General features: G+C 36.7%; 1 protein-coding gene across 8 annotated transcripts; it reads right to left on the bottom strand.

Moving 5' to 3' along the window:
* Positions 1 to 309: 309 nt before the first annotated feature.
* On the bottom strand, positions 310 to 23920 carry tpm3 (tropomyosin 3). 8 transcript variants are annotated; one of them, XM_051872155.1, is made up of 10 exons: positions 23658 to 23920; positions 21923 to 22048; positions 12101 to 12234; positions 11881 to 11998; positions 10869 to 10939; positions 8789 to 8864; positions 6855 to 6917; positions 5920 to 5989; positions 5595 to 5673; positions 4292 to 4677 (listed from the first exon to the last, which is right to left on the bottom strand). In XM_051872155.1, the coding sequence occupies exons 1-10, from the start codon at positions 23769 to 23771 to the stop codon at positions 4674 to 4676; spliced, it is 855 nt and encodes a 284-aa protein (XP_051728115.1). In that variant the 5' UTR covers positions 23772 to 23920; the 3' UTR covers positions 4292 to 4673. The 8 variants fall into 8 exon arrangements, with proteins under 8 accessions (XP_051728114.1, XP_051728112.1, XP_051728118.1 ...); XM_051872153.1 differs by lacking the exon at positions 8789 to 8864 and adding an exon at positions 10403 to 10478 and having other exon boundaries at positions 23658 to 23911; XM_051872154.1 differs by lacking the exons at positions 4292 to 4677; positions 5595 to 5673 and adding an exon at positions 310 to 1668 and having other exon boundaries at positions 23658 to 23911.
* Positions 23921 to 25107: the final 1187 nt, after the last annotated feature.

The following is a 25107-nucleotide window of genomic DNA, read 5'->3' as shown; positions in this document are numbered from 1 at the left end:
TTTACTTTAAGTATTTAACATTAAATATTGTTTTTTTTTTGTTTGTTTTTTTTTTTTTTTTTTAAATTCTAAAAATTCTTTAATTTAATTTTCATCTGAATTGTTTTAAATCCTTGTATGTATATCATAACTTAAATTGATTTTCCCTATGACAAACAGTACTGATGTCCATCTAGACTAAATAATAAATATCAATGACGGTTTGTGAACATTCAGTATGTTTCTAGAAACCACACTACAGATAATTCCTAAATTAAATGGCAATAACCGTCTGAATGTGCAAGAAAATCAGAAGAGACCCAGATCCAGTTCGGTGACAGTAAAAATCATGGTCTTTATTTAAAAAAAGAATTTAGGTATCATTACACAAGATATAGACAGTAACAAAGTGATTACACATCATTGTGGGCTCTTTCCAGTTAAAACTATGTGTTCACCCATTTAATCTTTATACTATTAAGTGTTACTTTTTGCTCCCATTTACTGTGTTCATAATACATATTTAGATCTGCACGGCTTTTGGACCTTTCAATTCTGGCAGTGCCACTGCTTTGAACCCACGGTAAAAAAAAAAAAAAAAAAAAAAAAATATCTTAATCTATCTTCACCCTTTCTTCCCTGGGTAGAATATGGCTCTTTAAAGCAAACAAAAAAAAAAGAAAAAAAAGAAAGAATAATAACAAAACAGGCCACCAGAGTGAATGAAGGAACCATGACTTGGCCTCCTCTGCTCAAAAGATGTCCACCATAAGCCCATAACAGTGCAGAGTTTCATATAGTGGTTTGCCAAAAGTTTTGTGTTAAAATGCAGGGGGATTAAACCCAAACAATGAATACATATATTACTCAAAACTCCAAAATGGAAGCAAATGCTTTTAATAAAACAAAAAAACAAAAAACAATGGCCCTCACGGCATGGTTGTGCATACTGTTACAGACCACATGATGTGGTTTTGGTCCCAAAACCTGTGACGCCGACAAACAGGCAGCAGAAACTTGTGCAGGATGAGAAGAGTATGAAGAGGTAAGAGGAGAGCAGTGGATCAGGCACCAACAAGACCAGCAAAAACATCCTGTGTCACATGATCAACAGGAAAAAAATGGCTGTAGAATTATCTAAAGCCAAGCATTAGACTGCTTAGAAGGCTTTTATGGCACAAAATGTTAAGTAAATCACCCTCCAGAAAAATAATTGAGAGTTTTGACTGATATGTGGAAAAACTTGCCACAATCGTAAAGCTCTGATCATGGACCAAAACCAAAAAAAAAATGCTACCCCAGGGCTAGCATAGAACATTTGACACTTTAGGAACACTATAGTAGATTGTTTCTGAAATCACTTGGGATTTTCTGAGGAGATGAGCAGTGAAGCTTAATAAGTGCTCCAGAAACATTAAAGTACTTTTCAAACCATCGAGAGGCACCACATTTTTGCTGGTTGGCTTGGTGAGCCCGTCCTCCAGTAGAACGAGAGAACAGGGGATCAGAAAAACAGCAGAATCAGATGTGCAGAGACAAAGAAGCCAAATGAGATGAGGGTGTCAGGAAGGGAAGAGGAGGCTTTTTTTTTGTTTTGCTCCAGGTCTTAGAAACTATTGAGCTCGCTCAGGGTCTGGTCCAAAGTGGCATGGATCTTGACGTTCTCCTCTTTAGCATCTCTCAGTTTCTCTGCAATGAAAAAAAATTCCCAGAAGGGAAGCAAAAAGTGAAAAACTGCAAAATTGAATAGTAATACAACATTGTACATGATTTATTATTAAATACGGGTTTGATTTGGCTGTATGGTTTGGTTCTTGATGTTCTATTATAGGTTCTTCAGATCAGGTTATTGGTACTAAATATTGGTTTAAAGTGAAGACCTCCTTGAATCCCTGAAGTACCAGTATGGATGGTTTTCTAAACAACTATAAAACTGTTCACCAATAGCGTAACATTGAACGTTGTGAAGTGCACCCCAGTGAAGCAGATTATCAAAGAAGGAGGGGAAAAAAAAAAAAAAAAAAAAAAAAAAAATATATATATATATATATATATATATATAGGGCGGGGACTTGGTTCAATTCATCAGTTGTTGATTGGATGGAGGCAGACCTGAATGCAAGCTTTGCAATCAATAGTAAGAAAGGGGTGGGGTTTAAGCAGACTAAATGATGATTGGAGAAGTGCACCATCCGGAACAGTTATGACATTTTGATTAAGAATTACAAGGTCAAAATGTAAAAAAAAAAATAAATAAATAAAAAAAAAAAAATAATGGTTCACCATAAGATCAATAACATTAATTTAGAAAATAGATTAGGGTGTATTTTTTATTTATTTATTTATTTTTTGTATAGGGTGAACTTATTTCATGCCGACTTCAAGCTACTAAAGGTGATGATACACAGGGCAACTTTCTGAGCAATGTTGCTTGGGCACTTTCCCATTGAGAACGGGCAACAAATATCTGGATACATTTGGACCGAAATTTGTTGCCCAATCTCAATGGGAAAGTGCCCAAGCAACATTGCTCAAATAGTTGCCCTGTGTATCATCAATCACATTTGCATAATATTTCAGGTTTAAAAGGTGCAGTATGTAATATTGACAGCTAGCAGTTGAAATGAATACTGCAATCCAAATTCAAAATACTGGACTATACACTCATGCGGGTTGCCAGATTGAGGACATGTAACAGGAACGAGCGCAATTGACAATGGAAAGTGACGAGCCTTACACTGCAAGTTGATCAGCTAATGTATACATTTGCAATTTTTTTTTTTTTTTTTTTTTTAAACTGCCGAGGCTTTTTAGGTCGGGTAGAATCGGTGATCTCTGATCCAGTTAGTTTGTTGGCTTCCATAACTGCAATAGGCTGCGTGTTCCTCCAACTGGCAACTCTGGGTGTCAAAATACTATTGGGTAAATTGGCAGTGGGTGGGATCACGCGGACCAAAACAAAAACAGACATTCAGGCACATTTCAAAGTAGAATAACTGTCTGTAGCATTGTTTTTCAGAGAAATAAGTTTTTAAATGAGCATATTTCCTAAATCTCTGCAAATATATTATGGTATTTTTATGCTTAAGTACAGTCAAAAAAAAAAAAAAAAAAAAATTACATACAGCACCTTTAATAAATCCTACTTGTGACAGCTCAAATTTATGATGGAGGATACTGTAGATAACATTCACCTAAACTATGTTGGGTTTGTATCCCCCAGTGTTAAAATTGTGCAACACTGGCATGTCAATGCTTTGCTTTTGCCACAGCACTGGGGTAAAAATAAATGATAAACCAATTTTCAGAGAATGTACAGATGAATGAAAGCCTTTTCATTTTGCTCAATGACATGAGGCCCTTCATTAGAACTTCAGAAATACATGTACTTGTTTTTCTGAAGTAACTTTCGACAAGGCTATTGATCAGATTTAAGCAAATAGCTAAAATCTCTCTTAAACATTTATTCATCCTTCCATAATCACATTACAGATGTTCAGCCATCTTGGCAGCCAGCTTCCATTTCGAAATGGGAAGTTTCCTTTTTGGAAAAACAAAACTGATCTGAATGGTAGCAAGAAACTATGTTTCTAGCCAAAAGAAGAGCCAGTTTCCTGGCCCACTACCATTTGTAATCTATAATAAACCCTAGAGCCCCACTGTGGTGATCAACTACATTTGCTTATCCTATCATTTACTCACCCTCAAGTTGTTCCAAACCTGTATGAATGTCTTTCTTCTGCTGAACACAGGAGATTTTGAAGAATATGGGTAACCAGACAGTTAATGGGCCCTAATGACTTCCATAATATGAGGGAAATAAATACTATGGAAGTCATGGGGCACATCAACTCTTGTGTTCAGCAGAAGAAAGAAATTCATACAGGTTTGGAACAACTTGGTTGAATAAATGACAGAATTTTCATTTTTTTGGGTAAACTATCCCTTTACTGCAAGAAAACCATATTTAAAAAGTGAAAAGCATAATCATGGTTTAAGATTGTGTATGTAAACTCTCCTCCAGTTGGCTTAGATATGATGGCAAATTATATGTAAACTTTGTGGTAAATCACAATTCCTTTTAGACATTTTTCAGCTTTTTTTCAGCTAATTTTAGACCTTCAAGTCTGTGGCCTTATGCAGCAGAGATGATCTTAACTCATCTCAAACACATGACTAATCAATCAGTTAAAGAGAATTTATCCAAGCTTTTATCTTTCAACCATAAGATATTGTTCATGTGCAATCTAAAATTGGCAAATGCTTGGTTGCCTAACTCCAGCACATTACAATAAAGAGACACAAGCAGACATTCAAAAGAGAGCAGAGCTTTTTTTTCCTCCCTTCAATAAACATGTACACAAGGCATGAAAAATACAGCAAAGGCCACAAGAGAGAGCAAAACCAAGGACAAAAGAACACCACAAGTCTCTGAATACAGTCAGATGCAGATAAGAGGAAGATGTTGGGGCAGATAATGAATATCTAAAAGAACAGAAATTCAGAGAATGCAGAAACAGAACAGGGCTTAAATAGAGAAACAGACTACAGAAACAAGCACACGGAAAAATACATGAAAAGGGAAGTGTACACAGAAGATCAGAGAAGAAATATGCAACAAATATTGACAGTCAGAGAAGACGAAGAAGAATTTCTTGAAGTCACAGTCAGCCACAGAACAGTCCAGAAACTCTTTATCTGTAAACAGACACCAACCGTGAATACCTCATGAGAATATTTCTACATATCAGAATGAGGAAAGTCGCATATTTAACATGCAAACAGTTGTTAAGAACAAATGTCAAAACCTACATCAATAGAAGACAACTCTAAAAATAGCAATTTCAGGATAAAATCCTTATGTAAATGAGAGCTTTAAAGGGGACATATCATGGAAAATAGGGTTATTCAGGTCTACAACATGACGTCCTTCCAAACCAAAAAGCCCATTTATAGAAAGTAAGCTTTAAAACGAGCCATTAATAATGAGGCACGGTTACTAGGTCAAACCATTAGCAGCACATTAACATACGACCACTCACATTTCGCAAAGAAGCGCTATTTAACAAGTACTTATTTTACTTGTTTAACAAGTAACGATGTTCAAAACAGCCATTTACATACAAAACTCTTAAAGGCACAGCAAATTTGGCCTATTTAATGGAGAGTACAAAATAGTAATAAACTACAAAATGTCTTTTTGCAGTTCAAGTAGACTTTAGCTAGAAATAAACTACAAAAATTACAGAATGTCCCCCTTATCTGTAGTTAAATATGAAATAATTTCATAGTTAGTATATTAGTTACTTGACAAATGCGTACAAGTTAGAACCACACTATAGTAATTGACATCATGACACCATTCACACAAACTCGTATAAAGCAGCAGTTCAAAAGAATCGGTGAAATGACGGCTCTGGTCAATGATTAACTCCTTGCGGCTGAGCTTTATACGGTATAGTAAAAAGTATACGATCCGAGGTTATGAAGCTCAAGGTTAGGTAACCAGCTCGGTCACGAGACTCAAATCTGCCATTGCAGCAAAACTTAATCACCTTACAAAAAGCAAACCATAAGTAGCAGAGTTTCACACACATGCAAAGGCCAATATTTACATAGAGGTCATGTCGTTGAGAGCATGATCCAGCTCCTCACTAATGGCCTTATACTTGAGTTTCTGAGCATAAAGCTCATCTGTTCACACACAAAAAGAGAAAGAGAGCAGAGAGGAAGGAAAAGGTCAGAAGAGGGAGAGGGAGTATGAAGGAAAGATAAAGAAAGTAGGAAAAAACAGCAAATAAAGATTATGAATGTAAAAGAGGACAGGAAAAGGACAGTGAGATAATGCTATAAAAAGAGCATGACTGGTATATAAAAAAAAAGAGGATCATATTATAGCTAATTGATGGAATTGTTGGTAAAAGATTGACGCAATCATACCTTCCAAGTCATCAATGGTTTTCTCCAGTTTGGCCACAGACCTTTCAGCAAACTCAGCACGGGTCTCAGCCTAGTAGAGAACAGGGGTATTATCTTTTACTAAAACCAAAACCATTAAAAAAATATATATATTTTCATTAATTGCAATAAACATCTCATTTCCATTTAGTTTAAGTACAAAAATAACTAAAGCTAAACACTTAATTAAAACTATACAGCCACATTAAAGAAAATAACTACTAGAAATTACAAAAACATACAACAAAATTACTAAAATTAAAATAAAAATACTAAAAATTATAATAGTAAATAACTGGCAGAGAAAGGCATTCATGTATGATCAAACTAGGTAGGTAACAGAATCATACAAGAACATCAAAGAAGAAAAGTTATTAATTGCAATTAATATAATATTTGTAGTTAACCTAATTAATCTAAACTTTCTTTAAAAGTGTCTCATTTCCAAACAGAGAGTGTCTCAAATGGGTGTAACATAACCAATGGCATGAGTTTGTGGCAGGACTACCAGTATGTCAAATGAAGACAGGCAGGATAAGCGTTCGATGCTTATTTTGAAAAGTAATTTTTGCTTTTTTGTTTACTATCATGTTCAAATTTTCCTCTAAAACAATGAACTGCATTAAAAAAAAGAAATGTAAACAGATCAAAATCAGAAAGCAAAATGATATGCAACTAAAATTTTTGCAATTGCATTTACATTTAACGGACGCTTTTATTCAAAGTGACCAATAAAATGATTAGTAAGTTCTTTCTCCAGGTTTCGACTTCTCTGACTATTCTTTACAAGATACAAGGAACAGAAAGAAATATTTATAGTGCAAAATGAGGAAAACATTTAAAAATACATTTAACCTTAAGTTAACATTAAATTGGCAGCCCTAACAGAAGTCAAATCTTCCATGTGAAGTTCTCACCTCCTTCAGCTTATCAGTGAGGATCTTGATTTCTTCCTCATACTTGTCTTCCTTCTGGGAATACTGTAGGGAAAAAGAAGAAATATGAGTTGGGGTGGGGTCTTGTGAGAATCTTACAACTCAGCATGCACAAACAACCTATGAGTTTAGTATTTTGGGTTTGGCACACTTCAAACAGTCAACCAATTTTAAGACACTTTAGCGCTGACATGTTTGTACAACAGCGAAAAGTAGCGCAGCTGTCTATGCTTGACATCATGTGGCGTGTTTTCCCCCCCTTTAAGTTTCTATGTAGGCCGGCTGAGCCCTGGCCTGCTGCTGTTGTGCAAGGCTTGTGACATGATGGCTGATATTGCCGCTGTGTTCTGCCAAAGTTTTAAACAGATCAGGACGTGTGCAGGAATGCAGCTGCAACATCAACAAAACACCAGGTATGACAGAAAGGGAAAAACCGCTATACTTCGGAATTTCAAGGAGAGATTCACAAAGACAGGTGAAAAAAAAAAAAGTGTGTACATTTTATATATTTTTTTTTTTTTTTTCCCCCACAATGGAAGATATATATTCATACTATTTAGTACAGATCATTACAAGTGAATCTACAGATTATAACAAACATTATAAAAGTGCTAAATATTTACTTAAAACAATTCAAATTAAAACATTCATCCAAAATAAAAGTTTGTTTACATAATATACATGTATACTGTGTATGTTTATTTATGTATATATCAATACACACATATGTACATATACACATACATGTATAAAAAATTATATTAAATAAATTATATTTTTTTATACACTTTTTATGCACTTTTATAATGTTTGTTATAATCCGTAGATTCACTTGTAATGATCTGTACTAAATGGTATGAATATATATCTGCCATTGTTTTGTTTTATAATATATATATATATATATATATATATATATATATATATATATATATATATATATATATATATATATATATATATATATATATATATATATATATATATAATACACATATGTACACACACATTAAATAATATTTATATATAATATAAATATAAACATACGTACATTTCTTAAATATATACATGTGTATTTATATACATAATATACACTTTACACAAAAAATAATGTAAACAAATTTATTTTGCATGCGATTAATCACATATATACATATATATATATATATATACATATATATATATATATATATATATATAAATAAATTTCCAGTAAAGAAATACTTCATGCACTGTATTCAAAACAGTTAAACCATAATGTGCAGCAAACGATACATTTCATTAGGGAAATAAATGGGTTCCAATAATAGCATTCCACCTAAAATGCTATAGTACTGTAACACACAGCATGCTCCCAAATCACATGCAAATGCGCTTCTCTGTCATAAGATCTCATGCAACACAGCATTTATTAGCGTTACTTCTGCTTAATTAGTCAAGGCATCCGAGACCGGTTGCGCTTGATTCTATAAGGCACCAAAATGGTGACACTTCATTCATTTTATTATGCAACAGTCCTTTAGACATGCTGAATAACATCTCATCAAGTTGAGATGGATATGGAAAATGAGAGGGGGTCTTCACTTCGTCCCAGTGGTTGATTACACCTTTCTCTTGATGTAATGGTCTACCACTATAATCTGGTCCGACATTTGTGGCCTTTTGCTAGGGGTGATGATATACAGCCGTACATCAGGCAAAAGGCCACTTGGAAATGAGGGAGCTCATGTTATACACGAGCGGATAGATCACTGGTTTGGTAATTAGAGAGCCTAAATTTGATTGCCTGGAAGGCAATTTGCTAGGCACATTTGTGGGGATTGAATCAGAGTTCCTTTGAGAGTTAAAAAAAGGGATGAACACTGCAACCAGTCAGAGATCGTGCAGAATAAAACGCACACACACACACACCCTACCTTCTCAGCCTGGGCCTCCAAACTCTTAAGATTGTTGGTGACATTTTTCAGCTCCTCCTCCAGCTCAGCGCATTTGCTATATACAGAGCAGCCGTTTTGATTTTGGAGGAAGCAGAAAAGAAAGGGGCACAGGGCAAAGGGAAGACATGAAGACAAGCCAGCAGAAGTGGCAGAGTAATAGAGATGACGTTAAACATATGAACAGTAAGAGAGGCCTTAAATGATTGTTTTGCGAGGGACAGTTCACTCAAAAATAAAAAAAAAATCATTGTTTACACGGCCTCATGTCATTTCAAATCAGTATGAATTTCTTCGGAAAACACAAATACTTTGCAGCCCTGCTTGCACAAGACCATACAATGAAGGTGATTGAGGAGCTCCAAAAATGACCAGAAATAGTGTTTTTTTTTTTTTTTTTATTATATATATATATATATACATATATATATATATAATATATATATATATATATAAATAAAGAGATATAGAGAGAGAACACTTTTATTCAGCAAGGATGCATTAAATTGATCAAAAGTGCCAGTAGACTATTTTTAAACTGTATTAATATAAATATTTTTCTCAATATTAATTTATCAATACTTTTGATAAAAAAATCCTACCATTCCCAAACATTTGAACAGAAGTATATATATTATATATGTAAATGTGTGTCGGAAACAGACTCTCAGCAAATAACAATTTAAATGCCGTTCCTCACTCAAAGCTAAGTTATTACTTCAGAAGATTCAAAGAATATAGCGTACACTGTATTAACTATATTAACACTGTATTATATGGTAATTTTTGGAGCTTGACGACCCTCGTTAGCTTTCACCATCAATGTATGAAAAACAGGAAAATCTGCTAAATAAAATCATAAAAGTTTCAAACAACATGAGTAGATGAAAACAATTTTCATTTATGCATGCACCATCCCTTTAAAATGTAGTATAGTTTGTGTTGTTGTCTATGCCAAAAGTGCTTGGTTTTTAACATACTGCCTATCGCACATAAGGAATATCTCTTAAACCCTCAAATTATACTACGAGCACTACTGTGTGGCTGCTGCGAGCAGATTTTAAGTGTCAAGGAAGCAAAACTAGCGTGATTCTAAAACTGAAAGTTGCCATGAGCTGTTTTAAGCAGTTTTTGTGGAACACGTATGCTTTGGATTTAGACAGATGAGACAAAAATGCACAGCGACTGAAGCGTGTTACATGAGCATGCACATCATGCCACTTGAGTAAATATGACTCATGCGGTTTACAAAAGAAAGATACCTGGAAGTGGATGGTTAGATGAGTGGAAGGAAGGTGGAAAGATGAAAGGATAGGGTGGAAAGACGAACCAGGTAAAACAGTAGAAGCACAGATTAAAAAAAAAAAAAAAAAAAAACGACCAGTGCTGGAGGGAGGAGTCCTGTTTTTTTTTTTCTCTCTCTCTTTGGTGACTATCTTGCTAGTTCACTTGCACACTTTCACTCAAATATACAAAATCCAGATCCAGCTAGAGGGCAACATTCTCCAAATGTCTGTACACCCCACGTCTCCAACAAACACATAAGCTGCCACATACCGTCCGACACAAACAAAATTTTGCAATTAGGAGATATACCTTCTCATCTGAGGCCTGCAGACTCTTCAGTGTCTGGTCAAGAGCTCTCAGCTCCTCCTCCAACTGCTTGACATGGCTGTTAGTTTGAGTGGGGAGGGGAAGGTATGTCAGGTCAAAGGTCACACATGCCCAAACACAAATGAGAAGGGAGGGGACATATAAATTTAAGATGGAATCAAGCCAATGAAATCACTCACACGCACACTCTCACTCTCTCTCTCTCTCTCTCTCTCTCACACACACACACACACACACACACACAAAGGAGGATTATGGTTATGATAGAGCATTCCTATTGTCATGCAAAATGAGGCATTTTCTCACGCTGAGAGAACAATGAATTTGAGTTTTAGACTAAATGGACACTAAAAAATATGAGCTAAAGAGGACAGTATGTGTGGTCTGTACTGTAAATGTGTTCAAGGATTATGTGTATGTATATTTTGATTTTGAAACTGAGATTAACCTCTCAGCAAGCTCTGCTCTCTCCTCTGTACGCTCCAACTCTCCCTCAACGATCACCAGCTTACGTGCCACCTGTAACACACATCAATACTTGCTGATTATGGAATGTATTTTACAAGAAAAATTGGTACTTGGAAAACATATTTACGCACTATTAATCACTGTTGGGGGGTAACGCATTACAAGTAACGCGAGTTACGTAATCAGATTACTTTTCAAGTATCTAGTAAAGTAACGCATTACTTTTACATTTACAACAAAACATCTGAGTTACATTTTCAAATAAGTAACGCAAGTTACTTTGTTTCCCCATATATTGACTGACAGCTTTCCTGTCACCATGTTGAGAGATGGCAAGATGCATTTACTTCTCATGCGTTCTATTCTTCTTTAATCCAGAATGGCAGCACATTTGAAAGGCTTGATTGTTTGAACTGCACCATCTACTGTACAGGCATGAATTTGCATTTCCTTCAGCCTGAGGCTTATTCATTTCACTTTAATTATGAAAAGGGCCTTTACATTTGCCAAAAATAGAACATTGTTACAAAAAACAAAACAAAAAGCCCAGCCAAGATGAGAAAAAGTAACGCAAAAGTAATGTAACGCATTACTTTCCATAAAAAGTAACTAAGTAACGCAGTTAGTTACTTTTTAAGGAGTAAAGCAGTATTGTAATGCATTACTTTTAAAAGTAACTTTCCCCAAAACAGTTATTAATTTCGACTTGTCATCAATAAATAAAGCTAAAACTATTAAAAAGTAGTTTTATTTATTGAAATAAAGTTGAAACAAATTAAAATAATGCTGTCTTGGCAATTAAATGAAAAAAGTACTATAATTACTAAAAACCAAATTGAAATAAAAATAAAGCTAAATAGAAATATTTAAAAAAAATAATAAAAATTGATGGCAAAAAAAAAACTAAAACTAAAATATGAAAATTAAAAGCTATTTCAAAATAAATACTATAATAGTATACAAATAATACTAAAATAACACCATTATATTACCTCCTCATACTTGCGGTCGGCCTCCTCAGCAATGTGCTTGGCCTCCTTAAGCTGGATCTCCTGGAGCTCCATCTTCTCCTCATCCTTCAGAGCCCTGTTCTCAATCACCTTCATCCCTCTATTCCATAGAGAGAGCAAATTAAAAGGAAGTAGGACAAGTTAGGATGAGATGAATGTAGAAATAACATCACTCAGAATGAGTACATATTAAAGCACGTACCTCTCGCTCTCATCTGCAGCCTTCTCAGCTTCCTCCAGCTTCTGCAGGGCTGTGGCCAGTCTCTCCTGAGCACGATCCAACTCTTCCTCAACGAGTTGGATACGCCTGTTCAGAGAAGCCACTTCTGCCTCAGCCTACAAGACAAACATGACAAAAACAACATGAGATTAAAACAGATACACTATTCCACTGAACTTCACGGTCCACACAGGGAGTGTGAAGTGATGCGAGATAAGGAACAGGAGGATGGGAAAACACTGGGATAATCTGGAAGGACCAAGATGACTTGCTGACAAACATGGAGACCAAATTGGAAAATGGAACCAATGAGACAATGGAAAACACTCATGTGGTAGAATCATTTGGGAGCTTCTGCTTGAGAAGAGTGGCACCAGTATGTTTGCAAAGGGCAATTATTATGTGAGGAGTGAGTGTACACAATGACTAAAATCATTTTAGCAAGGCGGCACTATTAATATTGCTCTGACTAAGGTTGGGTTATTATTTAAATCCTTCTTCCAGACAACATTTCATCGTGGAACTTGTTGCACTGTTTGAGCTACAGACATGAATGATGCCTCAAATCATGTAGCTTTTCGGACTATTTGGCTTTTCAATGTTAACCCAGTACATGAAAACATTGGCAAAAATCCAACAGACAAAAAGGAAATGGACATCTCTGGATAAAAATATTGTGGAGACCTAATACTGGGTTAAATTGATTCATACATCAAGCTCACAAGATCATACTTCCTAACCACGCCTTAGCAACCAGCCACGACACCCTAGCAACCAAGTAACAACCATAAATATCATGGGAATGGGCTCTTGCAGTGTACTGAGGCACTTTGGGGCCACAGCCATATCTAGTTAATATGTCGCTAAACTTTTTCAAACAGTTAGGCTAAGATTTCAGAATGTTTTAAGATTTTTTTTAAAGATAAAACCAGCAGTTACAATGTTATCAGTTTCATTCTCGCAACAATATCTGAAATAACTACTACTAGTATGGTGTCAAACGAGGATTCCTGAGGTAATTTTTTTTGTAAGGGAACGATCATGCCTTTCATTCATGACGTGTGGGAGGGGCACTTCAGCAAGTTTATTGAAAGAAACATTTAAAAATATTGAAAATTAACATCGTTTATACAGTAACATCAACTGTCTAAGATGACTGAAAAGTTTTACTCATTGGCACCAAGCCTAAAAGCAGGTTAGCTGCCGCGCGTCCCGCGCCTCGTCAGCTGAGAAACAACGCTCGTGCACGGCTTCCGGATATGACGACACCGCTAACTAACACTGGAGTTTCGCTCCTAATAAGGACTGAGGAATCTAAAGTCTGCAGGGTGAGTTCATCTCACGCAATACCAAAGAGACGAAAGGCATGGTTGAGTTATTAGCGACTAAAGCTACAAAAATTCAAACCAAAACGAGTGTCTTATTCAATTAAAACGGTCAAAAGCTGCCAAAAGGTTCAAATAAGCGGCTAAAAGCCCAAGTGACATGCGTGAACAACTCAAAGTGCCGAGATGAGCACCTGATGACCCAGATGATAATGTGCTCGAATTATAATGCACAAATGACGTGAAAAGCACTATTTCAACACAGAATTACACAAATGTATGCTTCTGTTTTTAGAAAATATCCTAATATGAGTGATTCAGCGAAACTATTCTGTTACTTCCTTTAGGCCTCACCCGCAAAAAATCCAACAAACAATGTGAGACTAAGAGGATGAGCTAAAAACCATCTGAGGTTAGCACGTCTGAGCATACAAAGTAACATGTCATCGCACGGTTTTTGAATTTATATATACCAATATATATCGCTCTGGGTTTTGCATTTATCTTATGAACTATAAACCCAAGCACAAATGAAAATCATCAATGAAGATGAGTCAATGTACGCATTAGCTTGTAGGTTTTGCAATAACCATCCAACCGGCCCATATTTTCTAAGACTTTACGGTTTAGAATGAACATATCGTTATCACAGGCCACTCTAAGTGCATACTCGATGTTTATTAGATATGGAAATAAGTTTTATAGAGATACAAACACATAATTCTTAGTATAGGGCGTTGAATCTGAGTGTGAATGTAAAACCTCCGCACAAACACATTTGATACAAAATAACGATTGTACGGTGAAATGCGACTCTTTAACGTGAAAAGGCATTGTTATTGATACAATGATACACTTACCTGCTCTCTAGCACGCTTCTCTTCTTCGACCTGTCTCTGCAAAATCTCGGCTCTTTCTTCTGCCTCATCTGCCTGCTGTTGTAAAACTTTGATTTTTCTCTTAACTGCATCGATGCTGTTGGATCCGGCCATTTTATTGTATTACTTTAGCTGTAGTGTGGTCGAATAAATCAGCTTCCAATCGAGCAGCGTAGTGGACCGAGCCGCGAAGAAGAGAAGGAGGAAAAAAAAGTCCAAGGCACCAACGCCCCGCCAACAAGTCAAACGCAGAGCGAGTGGAAGTAACGTGAGGATCAGATGGTTCACGCGCTTGTCTTTTTGATCAGAGCGTTGCTTTCTTTAATCGTGTTAGATACAAATAATAGTGTTTGTAAAAAATAACAGGAACGAGATAGATTATCTCCGCCAGAGACTTTTAAAGTTGAATACAGCTCGAGCAAGCGTTTTGATGTTCAAGCAGTCGTTCGGTTTCTCATTCGATTTAATGAATGAGTTTTAATATCATGAAGTCTTTTTCCCTCCCCTCGCTTTCTCTTCACCCAATTTGTTCGGTTGCCTAAACTCTTCCTTTTTTTTCGCCCCACTTCCGGATTACCCCACCCTGTCCCCAACGGTTTAAGGGCTGAGAATGAGGCGTAACTGATCCTGAATCAGCGGCGGTGCAGTCAAGTCTCAGCGGAACGCGTTCACGGTTGATCTCCGGTCAGCAGTTTTTGCACGACCTGTGTAATTCTTACGGAAGAGCCACCCCTTGTTTTACACGTGTCCTGCCAGGTAAATGACGTCGTTGAACAAATAAATCATTGGCATTCCAGACAGGCCACTCCTTAAATCAGGAATGTGCTTGTAGGTCAATGGGAAACTTTTAGGCTATTGTGATCAGTTAGAAATTTTGAGAGGCAAAAAAAGAGATTTGACTCTCAGACATACACTCAGTCAGTAGAGTAAATATGATTTTAGTGGGTCCCCCTTGTTATGGGGCCCTGGACAACATTCTTGGTCGTTTTTACCTGATGACCAAATCATCAGTGATGCTACTTTCTGCTCAGGCTGATGCTAATTTTAACGCAGTTTATTTTGAAAATACAAAAATAATATTGCAGTTCCGATATAAACTATCATCCGCTCCACGAGCAATTTTGAATTTACCACAGTGCTTGACGCAGAGACTGTTTTCCACATATATTTTTGGATTTTCTGCTGTTTTACTGCATCACGTATCCAGGGCTTTCTCAGAACCACTGAGTTAAGTTATGTCTGGCATATCGGCTGTTAACAAGAAAAAGGAGTGTTGTAAATCATTCACTTATCAAGTAATTCCATTAATGGCTTTGCAGTAATTGTCGGCGCTCTTGCGTGAACAAACTCTGATTCAGTTTTTTAGTGGAGTCTGAATAATGGCAAAAACCACAGTCATATATATATATATATATATATATATATATATATATATATAATCAAACCAAAATTGATTACAACCTTGAACATTTCATTCCTTATTGCAGTTTATTCACTATAGTTTAAAAAATGGTAATAAAATATGACAAGATTTTAGAGTTAAACTGTGTCAGAAAAAAATAATCTCAATTATGTCAGATAACATTTAAGCAAAACATGGTCAGGTCAAAGTGTCTGAATAATTTTTGGTCCCAAATTTGTATCAATTTTACTGGTAGTCCACTGTATGAAGAAGTTTTGGGTATAATAGGTCACAGTTTACTTTATTTTGCTATCCTCACTTACATAAATGAACTAGAGTGTCCTGTACCCACTAGTAAAAAAAGTATAAAAAAAATGATATCTAGTGTCTGAATAATTTTTGGTTTGACATATATATATATATATATATATATATATATATATATATATATATATATATGTTGTGTTAAAGCTAATAAGTGATTTTTTTTTAATTTTTTTTTTTATACATATTCTTTGTGGAATACCTAATGAAATTGGGAGATTTGATTAATGTGTAATTGTATCTTTCAGTTAAATGAAATAGCCTGACATTGTGATTTGGATTTAAGACTTTCAAGAGATTTCATTATAGAATTTACCCACAGGATTGCATGAGGTCATAAAAAAGAATCCATTGAACAAACTGAATTTACAGGTCTGGGCAAACCCGAACAAGACTAGTAATGCTGTCTGTTCTCTTTCTGTGGTGTACAATGTGCAGTCTTTCCGTAACTATGTCCTAAACACTGTTAAAAGTATGCCTAAGGATATGGTTTTTATATGCTGATATTGTAATTCTTGCCACAAAAAAAAAATTGTATTGGTGGACCTTATATGGTGTTTAACCTCAAAACAATGTTAAAGGTAAAGAAATGTTGACTGATCCTGAATCATTCAGCTGTAGATGAGCACCGCAAAATCATGCTGCATCATCATTTCCTGTCTCACCCTTCCTGCCTCCCTTCACCAGTATGGAACATGTTCCAAACTCCATACATAAATTGGGACAGGCCCCTTTGTCATATGTTGCCATCATCTCACCAGATGATGGCGCCAGATGATCTATATAGACTTAATTGTCACAACAGTTGTGGCGGAGCCCCACTCATAGAATCACATTCTCAGCTATAAATAATTTTATATATATATATATATATATATATATATATATATATAATTTCACATATAATATTGTGAAATTTCACATATAATATTGTGAAATATTATTACAATTTAAAATAACTTTTCTATTTTAATTTATTTTAAAATGTAATTTATTCCTGTGATGATTTGCTGCTCAGGAAACATTTCTTATTATTATCAATGTTAAAAACAGTTGTGCTGCTTCAAGGGCCCCTATTATGCCATTTTAAAGGCTACTCATTTTGTTTTGGAGGTCTTTTACAATAGGTTTACATGCATCCAAGGTCAATTTTAGGCTTCATAAGGGTGCTCTTGAGCGCCCCCATTGCGGCCTATGCGCCCTCGATGCTCATTTTTGCTGAGCCCGCACTGGTGCGAGCTCCGCAGCAGACATCTTCCCGACAGTCAAAGAGGCATTACATCACGAAAGTGCGGACTCGTAGGAAGACCATGAGTGTTTAGGGTGCCATTTGGGACAGGGCCTTTCCGAGAGCCTCCTCTGCTCTGATTGGTCAGAATGCCCAGTCTGTTGTGATTGGTCTACTGCTTACAGTGCGTTCCAGAAATTAAATCCCCATTAGCATATCTGAATTTCAGCCTCCTCAGAGCTTGATACACAGTGATACGAACAGTAACGATGGCGGCGGTTTTCCGTATCAATTCCAGCGCTAGTCCTCCTCCTTTAGGCCCTGTTTACACCTGATATTAAGATGCGTTTTGGTTGATCAGATCACAAGTGGATAAGGCAGACACATACCCGTTTACACCTGGTGTTTTAATCTGTCTCTTTTGTCCACTTTCAACCACTTCTGTCCTGAATTCTTCGAGGGGATGGTCTATGGGTGGGTAAATGTATGGGGTTTTGTCAGATCTTTTGATCTAATGGACAAAATAAGCTCACGCAATTTACAAATTAACGCAACGGAAAAACATACAGCGAGCATCAGCTTTCGATTCTGCTCTGAAAGCCGCAAGACCACGCCGAGCGCTGTGAGTGCGTGTTAGAAATCAGGAATGGTGAGAGAACATTGTGCTTGGTACATTTTTCGTCTTCAAACCAAACTTGGGTCTTTAGCTGACAAAGTTTAAATCCCATCTGGCTAGCGCGCTTCCCATAATGTTTACACGTTAAGTCAGTAGGCGGTCTTTTGCGGCTGTTCGAACACATTCAACCACATGAGCGTTTAGCGAAAGTGGACAAGCTCGAAACGTTTTAGACCACCTATGGAAGTGGTCGAAAGTGGACAAGCTCAAAATGTTTTAGACCCTGTTTACACCTGTATTTAGCCTCATCCACTTGTGATCGGATCGACCAAAACTCATCTTAATACCAGGTGTATAAACAGGGCCTTAGAAGCATCAAAATCGATTCACAGTGCAGAAAACAGCATCTTCTCAACATGTTGACGAACCAAACTCTTCCAGGCCTCAGCTACAACTAGTGTTTGAGGGCAAGTCAGCCAATGAAGACCATATGCTGGCATTTAGCAAATTTTTTTACATTGTAACAGGAAGTGAGACTGGAATTGCTTATGACTCGTTTCGGCAGTTCAGAAATGATTCTTTTAGGAGAAAATAACTTTACTTGTAATGCGCTTTGATCTTGAAAACTTTGCAGGCATTTTTACATTCACAAACAGCTATATTACACTCTGCATGAAAGGTAATATTCATTAAAAAAAGCATAATGGGGCGCTTTAATATTTTTGTGGAAAATGTGATACATTTTTTAGGATTCTTTGATGAGTAGAAATGTAGAAAACAGCAGAAGTAAAAGTGACAGGACTGAGCATTTACTCTTACTGCGAGCAGAGATTATATATGTGTCTGCTTGTCTGGTCTGATGGAAAACTGCAGCTTATGTCTCTAATGGCCTGTTGACATTATAGGTTATAGGTGACGAGGTGCATGGTTTGACATTCTGACCTCCAAGACACACTAACATAAACACATGCTCACTTGCTTCAGTGTAGACCCACTCACCCACCTGCAGCGGCTGACATACTTAATCAAGCAGAAACTATGACGACTATTTCAGTTCTACATTTTTTTTTTTTTTTTCAGTTCTACACTATTTCAGTTCTCAGTTTTGTACAAAGGTTGCACCTCCTCAACCCCTCACGATTTCTCCAAAACTGCACTGTTAGTTTGCTTGCTCCGAGCTCTATTTAAGGTTCCACCCCCAGATTCAAACCGGATCACTGTGTGGTCGGCCTGTCTGTCAAGCGCGCACTGCATGACGATGAGTGACTAATTGACTCTAAATTACCATTAAATCCAGACGGGTTTACGGCTAAACTCTTTTTTTTTTTAACTGTGTGGGGTAGCAAGGTAAGTGATAGCTTGGTGGTAAAGTTTTGACTCAAGGTTGAGATGAAAATAGACTTGAAAGCGACAGCTGTAATGGAGGCAACCCACACTCACTGTCTGTTTGGAGCTACTGTCTCATGCTGCTTTTTTGATTAGGGGATGCCAGATTCAAAACAATAAATCCTTCTTACATTACAACATTATAAAACAGCTTTCTCCCTATAGTACTGACATGAAATGTGTAGGTCTTTTTCTGCTCTCCTTCTGCCTCTAAGGTCAGAGGTTGTCTCACAGCCTGCCAAGCTGTTGTTTAATTGGTTTAGATAGTCAGAAAACTGTTTATCTAGCTGAAAAGTGCCCAAAACCTCTTTAAAATCACCTAACAGACCAGCTCAACTACTTTAGGCTTAATTAAGATGCCCCCACCCCCACCCTCATGTATTATGTCCTTATTCTTTCACTCTAGATAAAAAAGAACACAGTATCTTTATACCATTCTCCCTTCCACTCACACACACACACAACCTTCAAAGCCTGAGGTATTCAGTCCATGAGGAACATCGTATGAAGGCCAGACTTTATGACAACAGGTGTGTCTGCTATATCCAGAGCCCAGAACAAAGGGACAATGACAGGCAATAATAGACATACTTGCTGTAACAGGGTTGACCATGACAGCACAGCCTTAGTTTAGCTGTTAAAGGGGGAGTCAAGTTACACAATGGTGTACATTGTGTACAACGATTAACAATAATTTGCCCTTTCTCATTTGAAATAAATTAGTTCTTGAGGTGTATATGAGATGTATATATGAAAGCATTACCAATTTTAAAGTCCACACTGAAAAACACTCCAGACGTGACTAATGTAAGACTAATAGTGCTTTAAACCTCTACTAAAGGTCTGTTCATGCCTGGAATGTTCTTTCTTATGTTCATTGTGTTCCTTTCATAAACCCTGATTTACAGCCCTGCTGCTAATTCAGCAGTCTCAAGGTAGTAATTTTCTCACTGAGGCCTACAGGCACGAGTACACACAATATCACCCACACTTTTTGTCACCTCGTGTGAGTTATGGATGGGTTGGGAACCAAGAACCTATTTTGATTCAGAATCAACTTACTCTATTAAAAAAAAAAAAATAAAAAATACTGGAACTGAATGCCGTTCGGTTCTTAAAAATGGATATGTCCGCCGATGTAGATGGAATACCAAATATTCTGACAGAGATTCCAAAGCTAATATTTAGTGGCGCAACAACATCGCTACTGAATAAAGAGTGAAACAATTGACGCGACAAGTGTGTTCCCAAATGAATGACTCTCATTAGCAGGTTCATGTTAGTGAATCGACAAGATGCAGTGTGACCAGTGTAATCCGATTCCCGAGCAAATGATTCTTGTGAAATGGTTCTTTTTAGTGAATCAACAACATGCAGTGTGAACACTGTAGTTGGATTGTGATCGAATGGTTCTTATGAGCAGGTTCTTGATAGTGAATCAACAACATACAACGCGAGCGACCAGTGTAGTTCGATTCTGAACGAATGACTCTCACAAACTGATTCTTTTTAGTGAATCATCACCATGCACTGCAACCAGTGTAGTCCGATTGTGATCGAATGGCTCTCATGAGCCGGTAGCCGGTTCTTTTTAGTGAATCAACAACATGCAGCATGACCAGTGTTCCGATTCTGAACAAATGAGGTCCTGTCCCAAATAACACACTTCATGTGCACTTGCGGTTTTGCGGGCTTACAATGACCGCCATGTGTGCGTGTCCGTAAAGTCCAGGAGACCGTAGGGCAGGGGTCTCCAAACTTGGTCCTGGTGGGCCACTGTCCTGCAGAGTTTAGCTCCAACACCAATTAAACACACCTGAACCAGCTAATCAAGGTCTAATTAGGCATACTAGAAACTTCCAGGCAAGTGTGTTGAGGCAAGTTGGAGGTAAACTCTGCAGAACAGTGGCCCTCAAGGATTGAGTGTGGAGACCACTTCCGTAGGGTGTCCCATTCATCATTTTTGCTTTCAGAAGGGTGTTCACGAGTGCCCCCCTTGCTGTCATTATGCGCCCTAGATGCGCACTTCTGCTGAGCCCACACTGAAGCAAGGTCCGCAGCAGACTTCTACCCAACAGTGAAAGTGGTGTTACGTCACAAAAGTGTGGACTAAGAGGACTAAGAGCCATTTGGGACAGGGTCAGACACTTATGAGCTGGTTCTTTTTAGACTTCAATCAGTGTAATTACTGACTGGTTGTTCGTATGCTATTGTGTAATTAAAGATACACATGTGTTTTGTCAGTAGCATTTTATATTTTAAAAAAATAAATAAAATGAATGAAATATGTTTTCTTTGTTTAGTAGGCTATTGATGTTTAACATATAAAGGCCAGTTACTGGACTGAATTTAAGCCACCTCTAAAAACTGTCTAAACACCTTTTGCAATAATTGTTTTAAATGCATATTTATGCAATGCATATAAATGCCTAGAGTATGAGTACATTTAAGGAGAGAAGTTGGAGTCTGGCTGGTTGACATCACAGTCAAAAAAAGGGGGGTATTGACAGTGTCAGCTGTGGAGGAGTGAATGGAGAGAATGAGAGGAATGGAGGGGCGGGCCAACAAGAATCCCGGGATGAAGTTTTAAGTGTTGCATTTGTGTTTGTGTGTGATTTGGTGCTTTGTGATCGTCAATCACTCACATCCGCAGCCTTCTTCTCAGATATCTCCAGTTTCTCCTGGGCGTCCTTCAGGGCCTCTGAGTATTTATCCAACTCATCTTCAGTTCCCTTCAGTTTCTTCTGCATCTGAATCAGCTCATCCTCATGCTGGGAGAAAGAAACAAAGGAATATGAGAGTGGAAGCGATAGAATGGGAGGGAGGAGCATCGTATGAAATCATCCACTATAATACATCTTCACACAATCACTTCAACCTCAAGTTGGCACAAAGTGACACTTTCCGGTGTCTTTTTTTCCCACCTTCTTCTGGCAATAAAAGCCATACCTTGTCCTAATGTCAATATAAGCACCCTCATAGGCAACCCAAATCTTTCACACATCCTCAGCCCTACCCACAACTCCCTTCTCCATCTCTTGCTAAGACTCTGTTTATCCACCCTGCATTCTTCCAGTGGAAGATCACAGCCTTGCAACTGCTAGCGTTAGGATCAGTATCTCAGACTTGACAAATCAAGCCTTGGCGGTGGGCGCTCTTTTTCCAGAAGGGCTATTTGGACAGTTGTCAGCATTGGCCAGGTGCGTTATATTCTTAACATATTTAAATATTGTAAAATGATCCGGATTGTGGATTTTGCTAATCTCATCTTCAGATGAATTGGTTTGGTCCAGAATGAAAATGTTTAATAATTGGAGAAGTGGGCCTATGATGCTTTAAGGGTCAACAGTGTTTCTTTCAACAGGCCATAAACACCATAAACCCCTTAAAATTCAAATTAGAGGTTTAACAATATAGGTTTTCAATTACCAATTCTTGGGATAGTTCACCAAAAAATGTAAATTCTGTCATCATTTACTCACCCTCAAGTTGTTCCAACCTTGTAGGAGAAGACATTTTGAAGAATGTTGGTAACCAAACAGTTGCTGGTCCCCATTGACTGATAGTATTTTTTCCATACTATGGAAGTCAATGGCTATATCAACTGTTTGGTTACCAACATTCTTCAAAATAACTTCTTTTATGTTCAAAAGAGGAAAGAAACTCATACAGATTTGGAACAACTTGAGGGTGAGTAATTGATGACAGAATTTAAATTTTTTAGGTGAACTATCCCTTTAAATTATTAAATATTCAGCCTCTCCTAATCAAAAAAAAACTCTTTCTAAAAATCTGCACTCAAATAAAACATCTCAAACTCATAGGTTTGTTATAGGTTAGGTCAGTTTTTGTAATAACAACCTTTGACCTTTCCCCCTCACCTGTTTGCTTTGCTAATTTTATTCATATTATTTTAGAATTCTTCTTCTTTTTATTATTATTATTATTATTATTATTGTCACCATTTCTTATCTTGTTACTTGCTTATTGAATTTATTTATTTATTTATTTTTACTTTCTACACTTTCTCTTATTGTGCATCAAATATTGTACAATACAATTAATGCTACTAAATGTAATTAATACACTGTGAGTCCAAAGGATTTTACACATTTTTTTCACATTCCTACACATCTTTATATTAAAACTATATAAAGAAATACAAATGTAAAAAAAAATGGGAATTATGTTGGGATCAAAAAATGCTAAACAAATCAAAATTATATTTGTATGTATATAAAAATAATGTATATATATATATATATATATATAAAAAATCTCTCTAAACATCTGAACTAAAATAAAAGCTCTCTGACTCAAACCATTTAGTCAAGATCAGTTTTAGTTATCACAACCTTGACCCTTCCCCATCCACCTAACCTGTTTGCTTCTGTCCTCTGCTGCTTTCCTGTCGGTCTCCGCCTGCTCGGCCTGGTCCAGAGCGTTCTCCTTATCCAGCTTGAGCATCATCATCTTCTTCTTGATGGCCTCCATCTTGGTGTCGGTGAGTAGGGCTCACGGTACGAGAAAAAGAAAGTGGCAGTGCAGTAGATGAAGGCTAGTGGTTTAGGAACAGGAGCTGGTCAAGTGAGGAACGTGGAGAGAGGAAGAGAGAGAGAGAGGGAGTAAAGTGGAGAGAGACCAAACTCAGCCAGGGATAGTGGGAGGGCATTTATATCTGTGGGCATCACGCCCCGCCCATTTTCTAATAAACCCCACCCACTCACTCATTATAGCTCACCTAATACAGTCATAAGTCCTGTTTGGTGTCTGATGAGGCCATGTTGTAGTGATGTTACATTGGATTTCAGCACCGTATCATCTCTAAAATTCAGTTTAACACTTTTTTTAATGTCGTCAACAACCATACATTTCTACTTTTCATTTACATCTATTGTTTTTATCCTTCTTTTCTGTTACTAGATCATCCATTGTGGAAGAATGAGCTGGAAGATATGACAAAGACAAAAAGAATGGACACCAATGGGCAGAGCTGAGGTCCAGCTATAATAAGACAAAGCCGCTGTGTTTTGTGACAGGCACAGGTGTCTTTCTGTGTGTGTGTGTGTGTGTGTGTGTGTGTTACGTTACATTACTAGCATCCCCAGCTGCACCGTTCCCTTTATGGCCTGTCAGTCGCCACAATGATCACTTTACAGCCCTTTTCCTAATGTGAGACACTGTTCTATCATTATCTTGCCTGACCACGTATAACAAGGCTTTGGGGAACCACACTTGATGTGGCAAAATTGCCCCTGGTGCTTTGGTATGCAACATTTCCAAACACACGGCTATCTAGATGATTTATCTCTCTATATCTGTATTTATTCATAGTGTAAAGGGCTCTTGTTAATATTATTTTAGAATTTTATTATTATCTTTATAGTATTTGTTTTTTACTTATACTTTCTAAGCTTTCACACTATTGTACATCACATATTGTACAATATAAATCATGTGACTAATTATAATTTATACACTTAATTTATCAGTGAAAAGGACACCTTTATAATTATGATTTTGCACATTTTAGAATTAGTGGTCATTAAAACTACACTGTAAAAAAGAATTGTTGGTTTAACTTAAAAAAGTTCAAAAAAAAATTAAAAATTTGAGTTAATACAATGAAGGTGATTGGTTTAATCAACAGAAACGCAAAATATGATGTTATCTGAACCATATTAATTATCTAAGTTGATTTGACAAAAGAAGAAATGCTGTGATGACAAATCATGAAAATAATTTTTACAGTGTATGAAATAATAAAAATGGAAGTAATATGGGAATTATGTTGGGATCAAAAATGCTAATAATAAATAATTTATATTTG

The sequence above is a fragment of the Ctenopharyngodon idella genome, chromosome 19 (assembly GCF_019924925.1).
Source record: "Ctenopharyngodon idella isolate HZGC_01 chromosome 19, HZGC01, whole genome shotgun sequence".
Taxonomy (NCBI): domain Eukaryota; kingdom Metazoa; phylum Chordata; class Actinopteri; order Cypriniformes; family Xenocyprididae; genus Ctenopharyngodon; species Ctenopharyngodon idella.
Note: the sequence above shows the minus strand (reverse complement) of the source record. Positions and strands in the feature narration are given on the sequence as shown.